The sequence below is a fragment of the Mytilus californianus genome, unplaced genomic scaffold, assembly GCF_021869535.1.
Source record: "Mytilus californianus isolate M0D057914Y unplaced genomic scaffold, xbMytCali1.0.p SCAF_9, whole genome shotgun sequence".
Classification (NCBI taxonomy): domain Eukaryota; kingdom Metazoa; phylum Mollusca; class Bivalvia; order Mytilida; family Mytilidae; genus Mytilus; species Mytilus californianus.
In genome coordinates this window covers 14,415,407-14,441,268 of record NW_026262745.1, presented here as the reverse complement: position 1 = coordinate 14,441,268, position 25,862 = coordinate 14,415,407, and the positions used below count along the sequence as shown (strand labels likewise).

General features: G+C 32.8%; 2 protein-coding genes across 2 annotated transcripts in view; one reads left to right on the top strand and one right to left on the bottom strand.

The window, feature by feature from the left end:
- The first annotated feature begins 807 nt into the window (after positions 1–807).
- The window catches only part of LOC127715790 (aminopeptidase N-like), a 46,140-nt gene continuing 21,085 nt past the window's right edge, over positions 808–25,862 (top strand). The window contains exons 1-12 of the mRNA XM_052221932.1: positions 808–887; positions 1,366–1,533; positions 2,825–2,942; positions 4,214–4,334; positions 5,832–5,986; positions 15,831–15,944; positions 16,751–16,885; positions 17,270–17,335; positions 19,217–19,282; positions 20,596–20,756; positions 21,423–21,514; positions 24,981–25,123. Of these exons, the coding sequence (XP_052077892.1) occupies positions 808–887; positions 1,366–1,533; positions 2,825–2,942; positions 4,214–4,334; positions 5,832–5,986; positions 15,831–15,944; positions 16,751–16,885; positions 17,270–17,335; positions 19,217–19,282; positions 20,596–20,756; positions 21,423–21,514; positions 24,981–25,123 (1,419 nt within the window). The remainder of the gene's footprint in view (positions 888–1,365; positions 1,534–2,824; positions 2,943–4,213; positions 4,335–5,831; positions 5,987–15,830; positions 15,945–16,750; positions 16,886–17,269; positions 17,336–19,216; positions 19,283–20,595; positions 20,757–21,422; positions 21,515–24,980; positions 25,124–25,862) is intronic.
- LOC127714642 (DNA topoisomerase 3-alpha-like) lies at positions 6,780–14,874 on the bottom strand. The gene is made up of 5 exons (XM_052220704.1): positions 14,574–14,874; positions 13,802–13,925; positions 12,492–12,609; positions 9,462–9,598; positions 6,780–7,364 (listed from the first exon to the last, which is right to left on the bottom strand). Exons 1-5 carry the CDS (start codon positions 14,785–14,787, stop codon positions 7,076–7,078), a joined length of 882 nt encoding a protein of 293 aa, XP_052076664.1. The 5' UTR covers positions 14,788–14,874; the 3' UTR covers positions 6,780–7,075.

Genomic DNA, 25,862 nt, shown 5'->3' with positions numbered 1-25,862 from the left:
TCTTTTAAAATGTTTGATATTCTTAAAATAAATATGTAGCGTACATTTCAGTTAGTCTATTGTAAAACAAATTGAATTATGCTCTCCTTTTCTTAAAGTAAAAAAAAACAACATTCTTACTGAATAATATATAAATAAGGAGATGTGGTATGATTGCCAAAGAGACAACAATAAAATAATCAAACATTTTAACATATTAGTAAAACGACTTTCGATAGGTCTTCAGATAAATTATGGCATATGTCGACTACAATCTTCAATTTAAAACGTTACTTTCCTGTGTGCAGGTCTTTGTGGTTGTTGTGACCTGTTGTTCTTTTGGCGATTCTGCAAAAACAGTATTCATATATTAATCCTCTCTCTATATATACATATATGTATATCAAACATTTTTCTTACTTAGGTACACCATGTTCGAATGTAACACAAGCGCCACCAGTGGACATGACAACGACAGAAGCACCGACAACTCCACAAGCTCCAGCAATCACAGACGACGTGTGGTTACCTACATCATTAGAACCTTCTCACTACAATGTCGTTCTCCGTCCAAATTTGTATGAAACAAACCCCCAAGATTTTACCTTACATGGGTATGTCCGAATATATTTCGAATGCAAAGAAAGAACGAATAATATTACAATTCACATTCAAAACTTGAATGTTACAAGTGGTTCAATAAATGTGACCGAAACGACAAATCGACAGATACCTGTGCTTAATCATACAAGGGACGATTCCGCACGACATTTCCTGATTATTTGGTTGTTTGAATACCTAGAAGCTGGCAGTAACTACTACGTCGAAATGGAGTTTTCTGGACCATTGCAAAATGAAGATTTATCTGGATTGTATTATAGTAGTTACATGGAGGGTAGTGACGAAAGGTATTAAATATAAAGTCTTCTGATAACTCACTTTCATTCGAACTCATTTCCAATTATCATTAAAAGAAATACAATTCTTATTTAAGCTATCTGCTAAATATTACGTCTACTATGCATATGTTATTTCTTTTACTTTGCAATCCGATGACGCGATGAATCTCAAACTCTTTTCTGTGTACACTCCTTATAGTTATTCCCTATAAAATTGTAGTAATTCTCCAGTCCTTGTTTAATTGGTGCAATTCAAATGTTACTGTTAAATTTAAATTTACATGCAAGTTATTTTTTAACATAAACCTTTAAGTATACATATTTTTAATTACATGCCTGTATTTCTTTTTGGTATACACATTTGATACCTATATTTGTATTACGTATATTTGCATTTGATGAACGTCTAGAAGAAATTCATGTCTGCAAGTTAAAAGTTATTTTTTCTTATAACATTGTACTATACCCAACTTTGTGTTCGTTACAGATATATGGCAATCACCCAGTTTCAACCAACAGATGCTAGGAAGGCTTTCCCTTCGTTTGATGAACCAGCTCTGAAAGCCACATTTAACATTACCCTGGAGAGACGAAACGATGCCGTGTCAGACATGATAACGTTATCAAATATGCCAAGGATTGATACAGTACAAAGGTTTGATCAATTTCCTATTTTTTGAGCCATTTAATATGACTATAAATGAAATAAATGGGAAAGTGGAGTACCCACAAATATCATTAGCCTCCATCTCGTTTTTTGTAAACCCCTGTAGTTTTTCCTCTCTCAGGTTTTTCATAGTCCTTTTTATTTCTTCTTAGTCCTGTTGTATATCAGCCTCTTTTCTATTTGAACAGTCATGAACATAAGCCTCTATCCCATTCTTCTAACAGTCCTGTAAACTATCCCCTCTCCTGTTTATTAATAATCCTCTCGATAAGCTTCTCTCATTATTCTAACAGTTCTCCCCCGCTCTTCTAACAGTCCTGTAAACTAGCCCCTCTCCTATTTATTTACAAACCTCTCGATAAGCTTCTCTCATTATTCTTACAGTTCTTTCCTGTTCTTCTAACAGTCCTGTAAACTAGCCCCTCTCCTGTTTTACAATCCTCTCGATAAGCTTCTCTCATTATTCTAACAGTTCTCTCCCGTTCTTCTAACAGTCCTGTAAACTAGCCCCTCTCCTATTTATTTACAAACCTCTCGATAAGCTTCTCTCATTATTCTTACAGTTCTCTCCCGTTCTTCTAACAGTCCTGTAAACTATCCCCTCTCCTGTTTTTTTACAAATCTCTCGATAAGCTTCTCCCATTATTCTTACAGTTCTCTCCTGTCCTAACGTTCTTGTAGATTAGCCCTCTGGTTATCTTTCTTGCATTTACTTACGTTTTTCTCTCGTTCTTATTACTTCCCTGTACATTAGCCTGCCCTCTCTCTCTCTCTCGCTTTGATACAGTCCTCCAAAGTGATCTTGCATGGTAAAATTGTAAGATATTAATAAATTAAAGGCGATGTAGGGTATAAGTCAATGAAATCGTCATCCATCCACACAAATAACCAAATGATAACTAGGGGTCAACATACAGTATTCAACGATACAGAGGTTTTTTGTTCCTGGCGTTAAGTCAATTGTGATTAAATTTATCAGAGACTACCAAATAGCTGCAATCTTCATAACATTTTCCAAATTAACAAAAAAATTCTGACATTTTTCTGACATTTTTATAAACTTTACAACACACGGAAGTAAAAAAAAACAGATTCTCTGATTACAAGTTTTTTTTATAAAAATCGAAAAAGAATACGTGTCTAAGATACTGCAGTATTATATTGCCCTTTTGGTGTCTCATTGACGTATATCCCAAATCTCCTTTAATTCATATTAATAGATAAATTTCTGTGTAATTAATTATCAATATTTCGTAAATATTTCTTATTAATTTTATAGTTCTGATGGATATTTAGCTGATATATTCGAGAAGACCGTTGTTATGCCAACTTATCTTTTGGCATTTGCAGTTTGCGATTTTCCACATAAAGTTAACACTACCAAATATAATCACACGGTAAGCAATAATACATAATTGTTGTATGAATCATTTTAAACATTTTCACTTGATTGTTAAACAGGTATTGTAATAATGCAATTTACAACTGTAATAAACATTGCATTGTGTAACTTTAACACCACGGTTTTATTATCGGGATTGATAATGTAAATAATAAATTGGAGACTACGTAGGGCGTCATAAACAACGAAATTCATATCAGTTTTATAAGATTTAGTTTGTATAATGTAGCAAATCATTATATACTTTTATAGAATTGTATTCTGTATTTTTCTTATAAAGCTTATACAAGAAGTATAAATTGCAATCAGTTCCCAATACTTGTTTCTTCAATTTTGCCACCTCATTTTATACTTTCTTTTCCCTCTTTTAAAGATTTGTCCAAGCAACACGGTTGATTTAGTTGCCTTCTTACGAGTCCACATTAATTGCCGATTCTGACAGTGCAAAAGTACAAATTATCATATAAATAAAATATAATTTTTTCGTAATCAGACAAAAACATAAAATTACAATCATAAAAACATGCTTGGTAAAACAAGCTAACAACGCAAATCTTCAAACACTGGACAATTCAGTGTGTGTAAGACGTGTTTTTTTTATCCTCCAAAAAACGATTTTCATTACAAGTGGTGTTAAAGCAAATTATATTTTCTACTAGAAGATATTCACACCTTCAAGTCTCAGTTTTGCAAACGCACTTCAGTAGTTTCTAGGTATATTTTTTAACAAATATTTCCTTTGATAAATTTATTTTAATTAATCTAAAAGTACGTAGTTTGCTACGATCGTTTGACATCAAATCAATAGAATATACCATAGCGCTTTAGCTTTTAGCGCTAAACAGATATTCTCAATAATTTTTATACCATCTTTATCATAAACCAATATTACAAATATGTTTCATACTAACAGTCTGGTATTTTATATTATTTTGCACATAAGTCATGAAAATACATTTCTAATATGTCACAATACATGCCACGGCATCAAACCGATGTCACTATAAGAGACCTAAATAGGGAAAGTATTATCGAACACCCATTAAAACGCACTGTCATATGTTTTACAGCATTAATGCATGTATGTTCATTATTTCCCAATATTGTTGCACCATTTTTAATAACAGACATTACAAGATTGTATAAAAGCTAGCTATAAAAAGTAGAATACTCAAAATCACCAGAACTTCATATTTAGCAAATAGTAAATCTAATCTGATATATGACTGTTTAATATTATGATTGTTGACTTCCTATCGTTTATAGTTCAGGACATTTGCCAGGAAGGAGTATATAGAACATACCAACTACTCCTTGTGGGTTGGTAGCAGACTTCTAGATGAATTCGAAGACTATTTTGAAATTGAGTATCCGTTACCAAAATTAGGTATGTCAAACACATTGTATGGCAATAAGGGAATATGCTATATATATATACACTTTACGATTATGTTTGAACCCAACGGAACTAAAGACAGGAGTCGATCTGGGACTATTATAGTCAATATATTATGTCCCAGAGTTGATGTACTAAAACAAATTTTAATTTCAGTGCTACTTATCTATTTGACAAAGTGTTAATAAATTGTAAATTGAAATATTTTCAAGTATGGTACATTGTAATTGTAAGCCTACTCTTCGTGACTTTTAAGTAGATATGATGCAAAATAATTATGGTCAAATATCCATAAGGGGACAATGATAATTCAATAAAGGTCGGCTTAAAGTAAACCAATTCAAATCTAGACATTTTGAATAAAGTATAATTAAACTTTTACATACTTGATACGAATTTGAAGGGGCCACATATGACTTTGTTTTATTTGAGGTTTATACTTCTTTCAGCAATGAAGGGATAGTTGTTTGAGTTTCATATGTACACACAGAACAAGATTATGGCAATCGTCCATGATACAGCTATCCAACTACACAAAAACCCAAAAAGACATATTACGAGAAACCCGTCTATACAAAATGTTAAGCTCTTAGTCTCCAATAGTCTAAAGAAATTGTGATATAGCACAGGGGCGCGTATCATAGATGTTTTGGAGCGGAAATATATGTCAGTCGACTGGTATGCGTTATACATTGTGTTAGTCCGCTATTAACACAATGTATAACGCATACCAGTCGACTGGCATATATTTCCGCCCCAAAACATCTATGATACGCGCCGCTGTGGATATAGTTGACCATAAACTGTCTTAGAATTGCTATCAAAACAACATTTATTAAAACACCGTTCAAACATAAATTGTGACAACCACTGATGATGTTCTTTGGCTGGGTTAATTTCATTTTCTCTATCTCACCCATCTCCTTTATAACTCGTTCAGTGGACTAACAAAAGGTACAAGAATGAATTTAAATGGAAACCAGAAGAGGAACAACACTGAAATCGTTGATATAGGTATAACAAAAACAACAGAAGTGCAAAATGATAAAACAATACTTCATCAAAGAATGTCTGCATTTACTGAAAGTAAGCTCAAAGTTCTTAACTTGCTGGTATGAAATCATGCCTTCGTGCACTCTAATTTGGTGGTTGTATGACATCCCTTATTTTATACAGCACCGTCATAAACATTAAAGGCAGTCACCATCATGATTTTAGAATTGGCTTCCTATTTGAGAAAAGTATACTTTGTGTAACTACTTTTAATAATCTTCTATATCTTGATCTGAGGTTTCCGAGATTAAGAAATATTATTTCCTGCTAACCAAATTTTATTTTTGTATAGGATATCTTGAAAAACTATTTTTACATTTCAACCGGCTGCATTCTAAACAACGAAACTAAGGTCCACTTTTAAAATGACGCTCGACAGCAGCTACACATGTACCTTTTCCAAGGATTTGTGACAGCACCTAAATTATTTTGCAGATATGATCGCTATACCTGACTTCTCTGCTGGAGCTATGGAAAATTGGGGTCTTGTTACGTACAGAGAAAGTATAATGTTTTACCATCCTGACATATCCACAGTCAGTCAGCATATCTTTACAGCAATTGTTGTCTCACATGAATTAGCTCACATGGTAAGTCAAATATTTAATCGAGTTTAACATGTTATGTAAATATTGTCATTATTGATTTGGTGACTATTCTAGATAAATTATTTCTTGAATTATTTGTTAATCTATTTGTTTATAGTATATGCCCGAGTGGAATTATTTACTACGAGGTGGGAGCCATGAAATACACGAAAACCTAGTCACAACAGTGAAATAACTTAAATACCAGCTCAAATAGTTTCGTCTTGAATTTGTGTCAAATGATTGCCACTGGATGTTAGGCCATGAAAATCAAATAATTCAAAAAAGTGCCACTTAAAAATTTAAACATAAACTTGTGTCTCCATCATTGTATGTTTAAGTGGAATGAATTTAGCCCGTGTTTTACTTTAATGCAATTAATTATTACATGAATTCAAAATTGTGCATCTCCTACTCTAAGTCAGATATGGTTTTTTTATTGTTTTGTCATAAATCAGCCCTTTTTCATTACGCATTCTGTCATGTTGGGGCCTTTTATAACTGACTATACGGTATGTTATTTGCTCACTGTTGAAGGCCATACGGTGGCCTATAGTTTCTTACAACCACGTCATTTGGACTCTGATGATAGTTGTCTCATTTGTTTCTATACACATCTACTAATTCATATATATTCCTGTGTTTAAAGTTACATCAATGCAAGACCTTCTCATTGCACATGAATAAGTTAGTAATCATTTCTAATGGTTTTTTTATTTGCTTCTTTTCTTATTTTCGCTGGAGCGAGACCAGCGTCTGCTTTTAGATATAATTCAAAAATAATTTTAAAAATAAATTATTTCTTAAATTTATTAAGAAAATAAAACAAATATAATACAAATGATGAAAATAAACGCATACGAAAGACTAATTATATATTAAGTGTCTGGTCTGTCATGTATTTAAAATTTAAAACAAAAATGCAGAACGAATTGGAAGACAATTTCTAGGAATGTTATATCTAAGATGTACAACTGTTAGAACTCTTCCTTCTATCTAGTAATTAATGCTTGGCATTCTCATAATTCACTAATATGATTAAAGCAAATACAGTAGCTGTCATTGTTCGTGTTGCTTTGTTCTTCAAACCGGCTAAAATCCACCTCCTCCTCCGCCACCCCCATCTCCTCCTCCACCTCCTGAAAATCCGCCTCCACCACCGCCGCCGCCGCCTCCTCCTCCGCCGTTATGATGATGATGATTTCCGTAGTGCCCATGACCCGTACTACCTGCGTAACAGCCACCACTTCCACGCCGACAAATGCACATACCAATTATCACCATTGAGACAAAAAATGCACCAAAGCCAATTCCAACTATTACACCAACGACACCTTCTGTTGTTTCTATGTGATTACAATTACCATTTTCTAGAGTAGTTCTGTCAAGAAAAATTTAAATATTTACCATTAAGTTATAATTACTATAATACCGGATATAATAGCTTTCAATAAAAATCAATGGTATTATTAAATCATGTTTTTAGCAATTTAAGGATTTGATGATACGTATTCTAATATGTACCGCGAATAAACCCATTTTGGAAAGGAATACTGTTGTATATCGTGAGGTTTCGTTCTTGAGATCCTTACAATAGTGTACGGTTGTTTCATGAGCACCAATCTTTTATCAGTGAAATAACACAACAGTCTCGAACTAGATATTATTAATTATACAGTGTGCTAGTGACGGACTATCATAACGTGTTGCATTTAGACTAGTTGCCTATCAAAGTGATCAAGTCTTCAATATAAAGAACCTACTTCCATTGGTCTATACAAAAACAAATGCCAACAATAACATTTTGTTAGCTGTTAATGTGTTTCTGTATTTATTTCAATCGTTCATCATCAATTTCTTTATCTGTTGTCCGGGTGAAACGTTTCAGATTTTCCACAACGCCGTGTTGTTTTTTATAAAGGGACGTAACACCACTACTAACCGTGTATTAAAATATACCATTCCTACTAACTCCATATTAAATATACAGGGTCTACACGCGGTCACTTTTAACCAATGATATTCCTAGAAATGTTTAGGAGGTAAGATAATAGTATATAAACAGTTCTTTTGTGTGACATTCTAAGTAAAAGATGTAATGTATTTATAGATTAAGGTTGAAAATATCTTGACATTTCAATGTAAGGCCTCGTTCGGGTTGCATTAGATTCACAGACATGACCATCTACAAAACTCGCAATGAATTTTTGCTTTTTTGACCAGAAAATACTATTGAACTAAATGCAAATACGACGTTTAATTTCCCGCAAAAGAACAGAACGACTGATGATGAAGACATAATCTTTTAATCAGCTTAATTGAGGTCTGTAGTTGGCATGTCAGTAACTGCTAGTAGTCCTTTGTTAATTAATGTTATTATTGTCATTTTGCTTAGTTTCTTCTGTTACCTATTCTAACATCGGACTCGGACTTCTTTTAAACTTAGTTTTACTGTGCGTATTGCTGTGTGTTTGTTTATCCTACATTGGGTAGAGGTATAGCGGTAGGGTTGAGATATCACAAAACATGTTTAACCCCACCACATTTTTGCGCCTGTTCCAAGTCAGAAACCTCTGACCATTGTTAGTCTTGTATGTTTGTTTTAATTTCGATTCATTTATATGTTTAGAAATTTAGTGTGACGTCAATTTTCTATGAGGTCTGGCGTTGGCACGTCAGTAACTGCAAGTAGTTCTTTGTTAATTTAAGAGGAACTACTTTACATTTTTGTTAAGGGGACAGCTTAAGCCCGCCTCCGGATGCGGGATTTTCTCGCCGTGTTGAAGACCCATTGGTGACCTTGGGTTGTTTTCTCCTCTATGGTCGGGTTGTTGTCTCTTTGACACATTCCCCGTTTCCTTTCTCATTTTTATTTGATAAATTGATAATCTGCCGAAAGGAGTAGGATCCATTTACTCTGTATGGTTTCACTCGCAGGGTCAAAATCAGAAAGTTGTCAATACCTACTGAAGTTTGAATATAAAGGGATCTATGTGTTATACTTAATACAGATGCCAAAGTTTTATATATTTATGTACTATCAAAATGATGTTCAGTATAACATATTGCTAATCAACACGAAATTCATGTTATTTGTAAAATTTGGAACAGAAGGACCTAATTAACATACAGGAAACAATGTGTATCGGAAAGACAATATATATATATAAAATTACTTTCTACAAATTTGTTTTTGTTTTATTTTTGGTTTTAGTTTACATTGTCCTTCTCATTCATTTTTGGAACAATTATCGAAATTAATTTTGATAAATTCTATCAAAATTGCTACTTTGAAGCATCTGTAGGCGTTTATAATTTGGTCAAATACGATAGTGTTGTTAAAACCCTAGAGAACCAGACTAAGTACTTATATGAATCTATGATACAGCGAATTGGGTAAACTTAAGAATGAAGTTCATTTAGCAAATGGACTTTGTTTAAAATAATCCAAGGGAAATTGGCTCTATCTCTATATTACCTGTAGTGTTCTATCATTTCCCGCAGTCCCTCATAATAAAGGCCGTCAGTAAATTTAGGTCTAACAGCTTCATACACTTCCTCTATGCATTCCAAAGTTAGTGATTGGTATGCTAACGGACCAGCATCTGTATAAACCTATATAAATATATTAATGCACTAAATTTGCAAGTTCTTAACATTCTTATTTACTTATGTTTATCTATATTTAAGTCGTCTATATAATTGGGACGAAAGTTTATTAGAATTAATAAGATTCGGAAATATATATATAGATTTTTTATTACGTTTTTTCTTTTTAACGTTAAGTTATGTTTTAATTCTTGCATCCGCGTTACAGCGTTCCTATTTGATAGTGCCAAGGTACAATGATTTTAGGTTCTGTCGTGTTCGCGCATTTAGGTCTCGCACACATATTTTATTTCATACATCATCTTTTTTTAGTCACAGTTTGCAGTGCCATGCACTAAAATTACGGAAAAGGTAGCAATGTTTACGGAACCGGTTCTTTTGTTCAAAATTTTCCATAGCTGATAAATGATAAAGATAACAAACAAGCAAACTTTATTTGTGTGTAAAAGCTACACACTCAAATAATTAAGATGTAATGTAGCACAGGTTTAATTTATTTATTTACAATATTTATAATATTTAGTCCTGCATTGTCTTATAGACTGACTTTTTTAGAGTATACAGTTTAAAAGTACTTTGATTTTCTATACACCTTTTTTGTATTTAGATCCTGGATATTGTACTATTGGTTACTCTGTAAACTCCTTTGATAGTGAGGCACTCTTTTCAATTTCATTGTAGAGATGTTGAATCCTGTAAGCGACCAACACGTGTCTTTTTGTGTATATGTTGTGTAAATCTCGAAATGAAATAAAAGTTTCTCCTTTCTGTATATATAAACATACATGTACGCTACTCCATTTTTTCTTCTTCAATTATTTGAACTCTATTATCGTGGTATTCTTTTTCCTACCAATAAGGTGGATCTAATTCATTATTTTGGAGGCTACTAAACCAGCAAATGATATATAGCAGTAGAAAAGTTGATAATTTAACAAGGAATGTAGTTAGAAATTCTTTACACCAAACTTGTAGGTAAATCTTAAATAACCTTCAAATAGTAAGCTCGAGATAAAAGTATGGAAAGCCGAAAATATAAAAGGGCTTTAATGCCAGACGAGAGTGATGGGATTATAGTATTTCTATACCCAAGACATACCCGAGGGTGTGAATGGGGATTTACAGAATAGAGAATAATGGGCAAAAAATATAAAGAATAGAGAACGATGAGGTGCTAAAATAGAGAATAATGGCCAAAAAGTATAGAGAAAATGGCCTAAAAAATTAAAGAATACAGAAATAAAGGACCCCCACCCTTTGGATCCTCAACAAAACTTAGGTCAACGTTGCAACTTCAGTCAATTTATCTGTTTATATGTGCTATAAATTTACAGACAACCGGTCATTTAAATCATAGAAATACTAAGCAACTAGCTACTGGGCGGATGATATATCTTCAGGATTGATAATCCAATAGCCAGAGTACCAACCAAAAAACCTAATAAAATTTCAGTGTGCACAACACTTTTAACGTAAGGCAACCGTAATTGGTACACATGACCCAAATACACAAAAACAAACTTATTGTCTTTTTGTTGTGGGGATGTATAAGTACCCCGCCACGTCCACTCTGTTTTTGTTAGATGTATTTCTGCTTTGTATACATCTGATGAGTTAATCCCTTTCAACAGATTTTTATAGATTGTTCTTATGTTGTACTACAACACCACTGTCCCAGGTTAGAGAGAGGGTTGGCGCCTTCAAACTAGTTTAACCCCGCTACATTCTGTATGTGCCTGTCCCAAGTCAGGAACCTGTAATTCAGTGGTTGTCGTTTGTTGCTGTATATCATATTTATTTTTCGTTCATTATTTTGTTCATAAATCAGGCCGTTAGTTTTCTCGTTTTAAATGTCTTACATTTATCATTTCGGGGCCTTTTATAGCTGACTATGCGGTATGGGTTTTACCCATTGTTGAAGCCGTACGGTGACCTATAGTTGTTAATTTCTGTGTCTTTTGGTCTCTTGTGGAGAGTTAAGTCGACGCTAGGGGCCGTCTTGACCTTGTTGTAGGGTATGAATGATTCGTTTATTGTTGAAGACCCTACATCAACTGTCAAGATGAAGAACAGGAATACAATCCCTGTTCATTAATAATTTTCTATGTTTTCTATCTATTGTGTGCGATTTTGTCCCATGTACATTTACTCCATATCCTTTTATTTTCTATTGTCTCATTGACAATCATACCACATCTTCTAATTTTTTTTTATTTTTGTATTGTTTTCTAGGTTCTCTTAGAATATAAGAAGGAAACGTACGAGAGTTTTTTTTTTCAAAAGTTTGTAGAAAACTCTTGTCAAATGTATAGGTAGTCTGTAAACTCCAAATGTAGGATAAATAAATCCTCGTGAAAAGTTTCTGCATGTATGTAAAGCGCATTTAAACCACTGGTAACATATCAAAAAAACTAAGAAGATGTGGTAAAATTGCCAACGAGACAACTCTTAACAAGAGACCAAATGACACAGAAATTAACAACTATAGGTCATTGTACGGCCTTCAACAATGAACAAAACCCATACCGCATAGTAAGCTATAAAATGCCCCGAAATGACAAATGTAAAACAATTCAAACGATAAAACTAACGGCCTAGTTTATGTACAAAATAATGAATGAAAAAAACAAATATGACACACAGAAGCAAACGACAATGTATAGATGTAGGTATACTAATACTAATATAAAAATGTCATCGATGATAAATAGATATTAATAGATATTAAATATGTGTATGGAATTTGTTTAAGATTTTACAGACTAGTTTTCTTGTCCTTTAAGCAATATCTATAATAAAAATAAAACAATTGCATACTTGGAGAGCTTTACAAATAGTGTACACTCAAACGAACTTACAAACTAATTGGGACAAAGTTTGGCACATTTATTACACGTACCTGTCTATCATCTCTGGATACCAATATAACAATGTTATTTCCACAGATTTGAAAATTCCACGACTTTTTTCTTAAATATTCAGCAAATTCCCTTGTTTTTGTCTCCTTATCACTCAATCTGCAATTGTCCAAAAATGTAGAACAGCAATTCCAGATAAAAACTAATATAAAGATAATGGTACTATCGCCATGGTTGTTTTTAACAAGAATAATAAACCTTCGAAACTGGTATTCTTGGCTGAAACTAACATGACTGGTTAAGTACTTGTACCTAAAGCTTGCTTTCAGTAATTCTTAGCATTCTTTATTTTTTACAGTTTGGTCTTCTGTGCTCCTGTACTGCCACTGTTCAAGGTTAGGGGATGGTCGGGAACTTGTAAAATTCCGCCGCTTCTATTTTTGCCTATACCAAATCAGGAGCCTGTAATTCGGTGGTTGTGTTGGTTGCTGTCTACCATGTTTGTTATTTGTTTATTCCTTGGCATATAAATCAGGCCGTTGGTTTTCTCGTTTAAATTTTGACATGTCGGGCCTTTTATAGCTACACTATACGGTATGGGAGTATACCTATAGTTAAATTGGTTACATATACTTCATTTGGTGTTGCTATATAGCTGTCGCATTGGCAATTATATCACATCTTCTTATTTTCCTTTTTGACACAACTATTAGTTTAAATGGTTTATTTGGACTTGAGTTCACGTCGTCTTTAATACTATGGTATAGACACTTGTTTGTTGATGTACACCACATTTTGACTTCAAAATGTCTGTGTTTAAGTCTCATCGTGTCGTTGGGTTACTGACTCATTGATGTATACCCTACATCTCCTTTTATATACATTTAAGAAATTAATTGTTTTTTTTTTAACAATTCTGGGTATTTCAGTTCAGATTCAAATGTGAAATGATTCAAGATTTGTTTTTAATCAGACGAGTTCCATACATTAACATTCAATTATAAAAATATAATTGAAAATGTTACATTTATCAGAAACCATGTCTGCGTAATTTTGAAAAATGACTTTTACAAGGAATTTTCTTATTAATATGGTAAGGTAAATTTCCACTTCAATTAATATTTTAACTCTCAAAGGGTACTAGTAAGTACTTGAAAGTTGATAATAGCAACGAGTCTAAATATTACATTTAAAGAATTGTTGTACTTTTTATAATGCTCACTAAATGAAAATGATATTAAGGTCATACAAATAAGTTTACAGTATTATAGGTATAATTAGCGGAAGTGACTGATAAATGACTATTTCGTTACTAGTTGAACTGGTTCATATCCTGTCAATCCAAACATACCCTGCACTGTTAATGGATGGAATCAAAGCCACAGATATATTAAAACCATCTTGATCGGAACACTGTGAGCATTTGCATTTTCCTGAGTTCGCAATCTCATTTATAAAGGAGTCCAGTTCGTCCGCTGAAATATATATATTAATTTAATACAAAAACATTTGCCAAAGCTGTCAATTGAGATATTGTAATACTTATTACTTGTATCATCATTAAATTTCCTTTCATTCGTCTCTTTATAACCTTTTCTCTGGTCGAACATAATTGCTTCACAACTTCTATATTCAAGATATTTCCTTTCAACATGAATAATTTCCCGTTATGCAATAATCTGTACAGCAAGTATTTATAAAAAAACAAATATAAAGTGACATCTATATTTAAAAAACAACATGTACACTAACAACGTGTCCTCTTCACGATTTAATGAACTGTTGTATGTAGCTGCGTATCCTTAACATTTACAATAGAATATATAGAATTCAGAATGTTTGTGCGTTCTTCGTTAAATAATTCTTTAAAAAAAGGGACAAATATCCCAAAACTTTTAACTTTTTTTTTAAATTGATTTGTAATTGAACATTCTATGAAGATACTCTGCAACACTTTTTTTAAATTTTAAGTTTTTGTTTTATTTGAACGTTTTGTTTGTTCGTTCTCACCAGCTTTTTTATTCAACAACGATCCTTCCTTGTCACAAGTACTGTCGTTTGGTTAGAGTCTAAATTAAAACAATAAACATACGATTAACACTACATTAAATTACACTTAATACCTCTTTGACTTGATAGTATATGCCCAGGATCACAAATCCACGACGCTTTACAATCTCTTCCACACCTTCCAGGGTCCGTTTGAGGGTTCGGGAAGTCCTCTTTACTCCAGCTCGCTTTGTTTGTTGAATCCGGGATGCAATTCAACGTTACTGCAGATTTCACAAAATAAAACGAAACAATGCTCCTATACATGTACAGGTATATAAACGTCATAGTACTCTAAATTTACTTCAGTAACATTTATATTTTGAAACGAATAATATATCCTGGTCACTGCTTGATCTTTATTGTTGATTCTAATTTAATGATGTTTAAATTGACCTTAGGCTAAAGTTGTGATTTCAAACTTTATATGGGTGAATGGATATCAAATAGCTCAACACTTGACATAGTTTCTATCATAATACATGTACATACTACAGTATATACCTAGTAAACTGTTATACAATATTATTCAATCATTTGACAATACACATATTAAAATAATCAACAACAAAAATTATAAAACGGCTTCATCATTGACACAAGTTTATTTATCATTGCATATATATTTATTTTGTTTAAATGTCCGGATAATTCAATGATGATTAATATAAATATAAGAAGATATGCCAATGTGACATCTCTCCACAAGAGACCAAATGACATAGAAATTAACAACTATAGGTCACCGTACGGCATTCAACAATGAGCAAAACCCTTACCACATACTAGTAGTCAGCTTTAAAAGGCCCCGAAATGACAAATGTAAAACAATTCAAACGAGAAAACTAACGGCCTGATTTATGTACAAAATGATGAAGGAAAACAAATATGATATACAGCAACAAACGACAACCACTGAATTACAGGCTCCTCACTTGGGACAGGCACATTCATAATGTGGCTGATTCAGCAACCTTATATTTTATCCATTTTAAAATTAGTGCATTTAAGATAGTTTGTTATCATGCCACAGAAAGAGAATAATATCAAGCAGCAAGATTAAAATAAACGTTAGTCATTAATTTTGAAGAAGAAAAACCCAAATTAAACTTTACAGTATGTTCAGACTTTTGTATTTATAATGAACTTGTACAGTTATAAAAGTCTATATGAAGGGAAGGAGATGCAACATATACGTTATTTAGACAGCAACTCAATGCATTGATTCGGTGATTGATTGGTGTTTGCTTTACCCCACATCAAAGGGCAGTAATTCAAGGACACACAAACTAATACAAATCTTGTACATGTGGTATTGTCTATTCTTTCAGTGGTTTGGAAATCTAATATCCCCAAAATGGTGGGACGATTTATGGCTGAACGAAGGCTTTGCGACATTTTTTGAGTATGTTGGTGTAGATTTGGTGGAAACGGACTGGGATATGGTAAGGAATATACTCTTATTATCTTATATAACTATTGCTCTTATTTAAAGCTAAAATTACACGAAGGTATATTAATGCGAGTTTATCTTGATATTCGCGAAATATGCGAAAATAAACCCCTCACGAAGCACTTTGCAGACTACATTACTGATACATTATTAACTTGCCGGTATCAGATATTTATATAAAAATAGCATATATCAAGATATTGTGCAATAGATTTTGACATGCATGATTTAATCAATTATTACTCTTAAAAATCGTGTTAGCTTTTGCTTCTTCTTGAAGGCCTCACTATGGCTTTGAGACAAGGGACAGCAATAACAGCGACAATATTTTGCTTTTGATGTTGCTTGGTGCGTACAAGGACTTTCTGTCATGAAATAGTGCAAAGTATTCTACCATTTAAGTCATACAGTATTCTGGCTTTTGTCGTTTGAAGTTTTCATAATGATATTCATCCATCCACTCTGTTTCTGTTACTACAAGGAACAAAGAACAACCGAGTAAATAGTTCGAACCGAGTCAGGGATCTTTTTTTCTATAACAATTTTGTTTCATCTTTGAAATTATTAAAAAGCACTTTTTTTTTTTAATTTTCGAACGAAATTTTTTGTTACCTATTAGTAACAAACTATAAAATTTCAAAGCATTTTGAAATGCTGATCATGATTTGACTTTTTCAGGATGTCATCTATTGACAGAGAAACACCTTCATGTATTTGTTTCATTTAGAATGTTTGCTTATATTATTATGTTTATTGGATTCATACTACTTGTAATCCTTAAATAATATCTCCAACTAGATGAACTACATGGCATTAGACTGCATACAGTATTCCTTTGATACAGACAGCCTTGAAAGTTCTAGACCTATATATCAACAAGTATGGACACCAAATGATATCAATAATATCTTTGACGTCATTACATACTATAAGGTAAGTTTTTTTTATGTTTCATTATTCTCATTTACAGACGAAATGCCTTTTTCTAGGAAAAAGATATTAGAAATATCTAAAACCATCTTAAGTTTAAATTTACTATAAAGATAAGAACTTTGTTCATAAACGACTTACATTCGATGAAAGCTTTCATAAGAGTCAAATTTTATTTACAGTTCAATCGTTTTGATATACCGAGAATATCTATAATCGATTATTGTTAACAAAAATGTAAGAATAGAGAAAAATACTCTTTGTAGAAATACTAATCGAACGACAGAATTATGAATTCATGAATGTAATCTGTGGTAAAAAAAAAACAACATTTTTTCATAAAAAACAAAAGTCATTTTTCCTGTTTTTTTATATATTTTTTTCAAGGGAGCCTCTGTCATTCGAATGATGTGGTTTTTCCTTGGAAAAGAAAACTTCCGTCGAGGACTTCGGGTAAGTATAAATCCATGAGTAAAATTTTTATATTGTGAAATATGGCTTAATATTTTGACATAATTTTTATTCATACGAATAGGACAAAATGTAAAAAAAATAAAATGTGTTTTACTTTGAGGCTTGTTAAGTCATGATAATTTCATTTAGTTTGAGCATGTGATAATCAAATTCTGACAAATTAATCGAAAGAACCTAAGTATATAATATTGTTGCTGTTTTTTCTCGAAATCTTACTCTAACCTGTATATTTTTTGGGGTAATGGTGGAGGGATGGGATTTGTTTCAATGTTTCTTGCTAAGAAAAACATACACAATTTTGTTGAATTGAGCAATAAACGAACAAAATAATCTTCAAGACTAAATCTAGTATATCAGTACATTTGTATTGCTGGGTCTTCCAAGTGCTCCACGAAACCTCTTTCTAAATTATTAACATCTATTTTATCAGCAATCAAAGCCGGGCTCCAAAGTTATTGTGAAACTGCCTATTCTAGAGGTGGAGTGAATCAGATCTTTTAGAGTACATACAATCTAAGACTCTCTCATCTTGCAATAGTATCAAAACATTTGACTTTTCTACACTTTACACAAGTATTCCCCATTCCAAACTAAAAGACAAATTGAAAGAGTTGGTATTACTTTGTTTCATTAAAAAGAATGGCGAACGTAGATACAAGTATCTTGTCTTGGGGATGGATAAATCCTACTTTGTAATGAATCACTCTGATTCAAACAAAAAATTCTCTGAAACTGACATTATCAAGATGCTTGATTTCTTGATTGACAACATATTTGTTACGTTTGGAGGAAGTGTTTTTCAACAGACTGTCGGAATTCCAATGGGAACCAACTGTGCCCCTCTTCTTGCCGACTTGTTTCTTTATTATTATGAGGCTGACATCATACAGGAACTTCTTAGGAAGAAACATAAGAAGTTAGCAATATCCTTTAACTCTACGTTCCGCTATATAGATGATGTTCTCTCACTAAATAATACAAAATTTGGTGACTATGTTGAACGAATCTATCCCATTGAACTAGAGATAAAGGATACTACAGATACAGTTAAGTCTGCCTCATATCTTGACTTACATCTAGAAATTGACAATGAGGGTCGGTTGAAAACAAAACTTTACTACAAAAGAGATGATATCAGCTTCCCAATTGTGAACTTTCCATTTCTATGTAGCAACATTCCAGCAGCGCCTGCATACGGAGTATATATCTCCCAATTGATACGATATTCCCGGGCTTGTGTTTCCTATCATGATTTCCTTGATAGAGGATTGCTGCTCACAAGGAAGCTATTAAGCCAAGAGTTCCAAATGGTGAAGTTGAAATCATCCCTTCGTAAATTTTACGGACGCCATCACGAGTTGGTTGACCGTTATGGAATAACCGTTTCACAGATGATATCGGATATGTTCCTTATGTCGTAACTACAATACCCTTCCCTTTTTACGAATGTGACTTACCGAATTAGACTATTTACCGGATTTGTAATAACATAAGCAACACGACGGGTGGCACATGTGGAGCAGGGTCTGCTTACCCTTCCGGAGCACCTGAGATCACCCCCAGTTTTTGGTGGGGTTCGTGTTGCTTAGTCTTTAGTTTTCTATGTTGTGTCATCTGTACTATTATTTGTCTGTTTGTCTTTTTATTTTTGGCCATGGCGATGTCAGTTTGTTTTCGATCTATGAGTTTGACTGTCCCTCTGGTATCTTTCGTCCCTCTTTTGTAGCTTAGTAAAATACCGACTTCAAAATAAAAGAAGTAAAGTATGCTCCACCTCTACAATTCACCTTGTTTGTTCGTGCATTAATATCAGAATCGGACTAAATTATAGTTTTTTTTTTGTTTTTTTTTTAATTGTAGGATTACATAAGAAGAAGAGAATATGGTAGCGCACAGCATGACGATCTGTGGATGGCATTATCAAATGTATTAACAATTAATTACATTATGTTTAATATGGCTCATATAAGTGGTACTTCTTTAAAAGAAAGTCAGGAATAAATATTTCAAAAGTTCCTACCTAAAAAAAGGCTTTGTATGGCTTCTATTAAAGTAACAAGAGCAGAATCAGGAAAAATGGAAAACCAATAATCGCAAGATGCACGTGCTTCAAATCAGATGATTAAAATCTAAACAACTGAATACCAATCAAAACAAATACTGTATTCATTCAGACACATGCGTGAACAAGAGAACAAACAAAACCATTTACGTAAAATCGAATGACAAAAAAGTCAGATGTCACTTTAAATACCAGATATTAGAACATTTTCTTCAATGTGCAGCATTTTTGTAAAGCAATAAAAATAATCAATTATCAAATGAGGATAGCAGAAGAATTTTATGATATATTATAACTGAATTTGGAATTTTTAAGATATTTGAATTATTTTATTTTTTTCACTGGTTGCATAGCACTTTAGAACTTAGTTTGACTCGGTATACAACAGTACACCCATTACTTTATTGTTCTGACTAATAGTTCCATTCGGAAGCCTTTCATAGCCACATTGTCATGATTAAACGAACTCAATATTTGAAATTTTCAAATAAAAAACTGAAAATTATAAAATTCCCCTCGTGCATGACATCGAATGTCTTTTATCGCCTTTATACAAATAAAAGGGTTTACTTACAAGATCTAAGGAACTGTTTCCAAGGTAACGGTCTAATTAAACAACAAAAATAGTTTAAACTGGACAGACAAACTGTCTTTTGGAATAATTCTGTTCAATTTATCTTTGATAATGCAGAAAATAATAAAATCCAATTCTAACTTTGGAACGATAAAGATTTTTAACTAGATTATATACCTATTTAAAAAATGAAGAAAACATTTCCCATTCTATTGTTTTTGATATGAAGAAACGAAATATGCGGTAACTGAAATGAGAAAAAAAAACAATCTTTGATAATACAGAAAATAATAAAATCAAAATGAATCATTATAAAACCAGAAAGGACATCTACAGGACAACTTACGGTCTAAAACAATAGACACGTATATATATCATTCGCCAACATGGTTCCGATTCTATCTATAGACAGGTTAAATAACTGACACTAAATTCAAAAGACAATGTCATCAACATCAAAGTCCTTAAAGGACAAAAGTTTTTCACCACATTGAATTCAAATGGAAAAGAAATAGATGTATGCATTTCATTTCTTTAAAAAACGTTTTACACTGGACGTTGAGCTAGCAACAATCAATCACAACCTTACACATTGTCTTTCAGGAATCGAAAGCTAATGGTACTAATATAGATGTCAGAAGAGTGATGGATACATGGGTAGAACAGAAAAATTATCCTTTGGTCAATGTTTCAATTACAAGTAGTGGTATCAGGTTAACGCAGCAACGTTTCCTACTAAGAGAAAGCAGTCAAGACGATCATACGTAAGTCATTTGTACCATATATTCGGGTCTCATATCACTTTTCTATGAGTTGATTTTGCACTGCTTTACTGGTTACGTAATGAAAGTACATATATTCACGAAAAACACAACCTTCGACAGGGATTTATAAACATCTGATAAGCAAATATACTGACAATACTTACCAATTCCTAGGCATCAATGACATGTATCTTACTTGCATTGTTAGTTAAATCAAGACCAGTCTGGTTAAAGTTATCAAGTAATAGCATATCTGGATAGTATCTCTTTGTTTTAAATATGAATAAACCGTTAAGGAAAACATATTTATTTCAATAAATGAAAAAGGAACAGGTGAAATGTATCACAGTTTTAAATCCCAATAATAGCATAATCTTTAAAACTTGAGTATTATAATAATATGATAACCATGAAGGGTACAATCTATTCGGGAATAATAAGTATACTTCAAAATTCCCTATGACAAAACAAAAACATTGATAAGTGAACCACACATGTGAAGAGGTCTCAGAATCAATTTTCGAGGATACAACTAGCTGATAACTTTTAAAGATATCAGTTCCATTTATCGTTTTGTTGGCATAGTATCTGAACAATTGTTTCGCCATATCTTGTGTTTCAAAATGTAATTGTAAAATGTTTAATTATTGGTTATAATGTTTACAGATTTTTATGGGAAATACCAGTTACTTACACGACCAATGCGCATCCAGATTTCGAACAAGATTATAGGAATATTACATGGATGAATACGAGTGGTAAGTTGGTATCATACATGATTTGTTTAAGTCCTCAGTGTTACATGTACATTAATATATTATATCATTTAGGTAGTTTGAATAATATGTTGCCTGTAAGGAGATGCAGTCTGCCATTTAATCGGATAGTTATTGTGAAAGTTTATAAATATATGGAGAAATGGCACGAGTGCCAATGAGACAACTATCCACTAGAGTTACATGATTGACACAGGAATTCAATGAGACAACTATCCACTAGAGTTACATGATTGACACAGGAATTCAATGAGACAACTATCCACTAGAGTTACATGATTGACACAGGAATTCAATGAGACAACTATCCACTAGAGTTACATGATTGACACAGGAATTCAATGAGACAACTATCCACTAGAGTTACATGATTGACACAGGAATTCAATGAGACAACTATCCACTAGAGTTACATGATTGACACAGGAATTCAATGAGACAACTATCCACTAGAGTTACATGATTGACACAGGGATTCAATGAGATAACTATCCACTAGAGTTACATGATTGACACAGGGATTCAATGAGACAACTATTCACTAGAGTTACATGATTGACACAGGAATTCAATGAGACAACTATCCACTAGAGTTACATGATTGACACAGGAATTCAATGAGATATACTGTTTATACTGTTAGAGTAGTGTTTCTGTTTCTTTTTCTCAGTTCTATTGATTCTCCTGGTTCTCTTTTAACATTTACAGATGATCTTTAGTATATCAAGGTATATTATTTCTATAAGAAGACGTGTCGGTTATCATCATAGCCTTTATATGTGCTTGACCTTCGATCTCATGGTCAAAATAGTTGATTTTGTGGTTCATCGGTGCACAACCTTAAGAAGTCCATGGACGATGACTTCTGACATTTGATATTTGACCTCTGACCTGAATATCAAATAATTGATTTTTGAAATTTGTTCATGTACATCACAAAACCACAAAACCATGTACGTTTTCGTTTGTCATGGCAAATATGTTTTACCCTGGAGGAGGAAGGTCCTCGTACAATATTTCGATTAATACAAATTGATAACAGTTCCCATCTGTTTACTATATATTGTATTTGCCGTGACAATAACTTTCCAGTACTATAATATGTTTGTTATACCTTATTTTACTGTAGTTACCTCTATAGATGAAGGCGATACATCACTTTCAGTCAACTGAAATATTTCCACCTAGTACAATTTTATTGTTCTAAGACAAATAAGATATACTACAATGTTAGATCTAAAAGTGAAATATTTAACAAAACTGGCATCATACACGCAGTAGTGAGGCACATGTAAATAGATAATTGTGAAATAGAATGTTAACTCGTTTATTGAAATTCCAGTTATACTTTAAAGCAAGAACCCCCCAATAGTGACTGGGGAATAGAAATCTTGTCTTCTTCCTACCAGCTGTAAAACCCTTGCCAAAGCGGGGCGTCCTGTTTGACTGTGCGGGATGTACAAGTACGCAGCTACGTCAAGTCAAAATGGGGACGTTAAATCCGATTCCTCGTGTGAAGAGAGTGTCACGCTCTCTGCACGTGAAGAACCCTTGCAACAACTCTTTGAGGGGTCCGTAAGTGACCTGTTGTATGGCAAAATTTCTGCCCATATCCAATAACTCTCCAGTTGCAGTCCAAATTTTCCCGACCTTCGTCCGGGACGGTCGCTTTTATAGGACCTACCTATTGCATTTACTGTTAATTTGTTCTCGTCTTGAACATGCATGAAATATTTACCACTAAACGTCAAACAATTATCAATCAATCAATCAATAAGAGCCATAACTGATTTTTTTTTTTTAATGTACTTATTAATGCCAGTACAGTGCACACAGAATTTAAAAAAAGGTTATCAAGAAGTCCTTGCTTTTCTCAAATAATTTATGACGTCTTAACACTAAATTCGTTAAATGTGCACTGAATGATACTTTAGTTTGGGAGAACATATTGTTTTTATGAGTTGTAATTTGTAGCTTTGTTACTGTGAGTACTCTCAGAATGGAACCTTCTTTCTTTTGAATTTATGTTAGTTGTTTTAAGTGCTTCGTACAATCTGTTGAGTTTATATAAAAAGAAGATGTGGTGAGATTGCCAATGAGACAACTCTCCAAAAGCGACCAAATGACACAGAAATTAATAACTATAGGTCACCATACGGCCTTCAACAATGAGCAAAGCCCATACCCCATAGTCAGCTATAAAGAGCCCCGAAATGACAAATGTAAAACAATTCAAACGAGAATACTAACGGCCTAATTTATGTACAAAATAATGAACGAAAAACAAATATGTTACACAGTAACAAACGACAACCACTGAATTACAGGCTCCTGACTTGGGACAGGCACATATAGAATGTGGCGGGGTTAAACTAGTTTGAAGGCGCCAACCCTCCCTTAACCTGGGACAGTGGTGTAACAGTACAACATAAGAACAAACTATAAAAATCAGTTGAAAAAGGCTTAATTCATCAGATGGATACACATAGAAATACATCTAACAAAAACACAGAGTGGACGTGGATGGGTACTTATACATACCCACAACAAAAAAGACACTAGGTGCAGATCTGAGAGTACTCGTAATTACTGACAGCTAGTTCAAAGCCAATAACAACCAATAAAAAAGTCATGCATCTAAGATTAAAATATTAATCAGAACACACCCAACATCCAATGGATTTAGTGTAAAGACGTCATAAACAGACAGAGAAAAACATGACCTTGTGCAATGCTAAGATACAGGTATCGACAGATTGTAGAGCCATGAATGTGCATATGTATATAAATATAATATTTAGTTTGATTTTAATTTACTGATAAAAAAAATCAATATTAATACAAATAAAAACAATATTCAGAGATCTAATTACAGTGTTGAATTGGTAACCTTTTAGAATAAGTTTATTTAGAGGATCGATAAGTTTACCCGGATCGTTTCTTAAATTCCGGGCTCGGTAAACAACATCTCCGTAAAAATGAGGATGTGCTATCCCGTTTGAAATTAGCCTTTCCAGTTGAATTTTAGTTTGTTCCTATAGTGTGCTGTTATACCACTGTCACATGTTAAAGGGAGGATTGAGCGCTCTCAAACATGTTTAAGCCCGCATCATTCTGTATGTGCCTGTCCAAATTCAGGAACCTGTATTTCAGTGGTTGTCGTTGGTTGCTGTCTGTTATTTCTGCTTTTCGTTTATTGTTTTGTCATAAATCAAGCCGTTTGATTTAACGTATGAATTGTTTCTCGTCTTGTTAAGTCGGGGCCTTTTATAACTGAATATACAGTATGGGTTTTGCTCATTTTTTAATCCGGTGATCTAAAGTTGCTTACATACGCGTCATTTTGACTGGTGGATAGTTGTCTCATTGGCAATCATACCAGATCTCTGTATTTATATACTGTAAATGTATTTGTACTAATGTATACATAGTTTTCCTCATTTTCCAGAAATCAGCATTCCAGTACCCGAAATTACAGATGTAAACTTCCTCTGGGTTATTTTAAATATCCAGGAATATGGTTACTTCCGAGTTAATTACGAAAAAACAATTTGGGATAGAATAAATGGACAACTCATTGGAAACCATAGCGTAAGCAATTTATGATACTTTTTGTTTGAGCTCTTCGTCTTCATTCTAGAGGATTTTACATAATTACTGAAATGTTCATGTATCATTTCTAATATTAATTTTTTTTAGAAAATCTCTGCTAAAACGTAACCATGATAACGTGATCACAGAAATTTGAAAATAATATCAACACCATAAATATTTGTCAGGCAAATATACACATTTACAACAAAACTACGTACCAAATATTGTATATACTTGCATGTGTCTTCTATAAGAATTTTCGAACAAAAATGATCATTGACTCATTGAAATAAGGCGATGACATATATCATGCGATGATATAACTTTATACCAAATATTGATAATTTCTCTACCAATCATTTATGACCTTATCTATAAAATAACATGAGCAATAAAAAGGGATCAAGGCAGTGTACTTGTTGATTATATACTTGTACAACAATTATTTGCTGACCTGCCATGCATAATCAATTATCCTGAAATTTTAAAATTACAACTTGAGCTTAAAAGTGAGGACATGTTTCAATGATTTATACCAGACGGATAAAAAACTGTTGCAATAAATTCTCATATAACAAAATATTTACAGTCGGCAAATTATGCAAATATACTGAGTAACAGACCAAAAAACTCAATAAGATCAATGTCATACGACATATCAGACGGACATATATTGCGATTACATGTTCATGTCAAATAGTGTTGACTAGTTAAGATGTGTCATGTATATTTACTT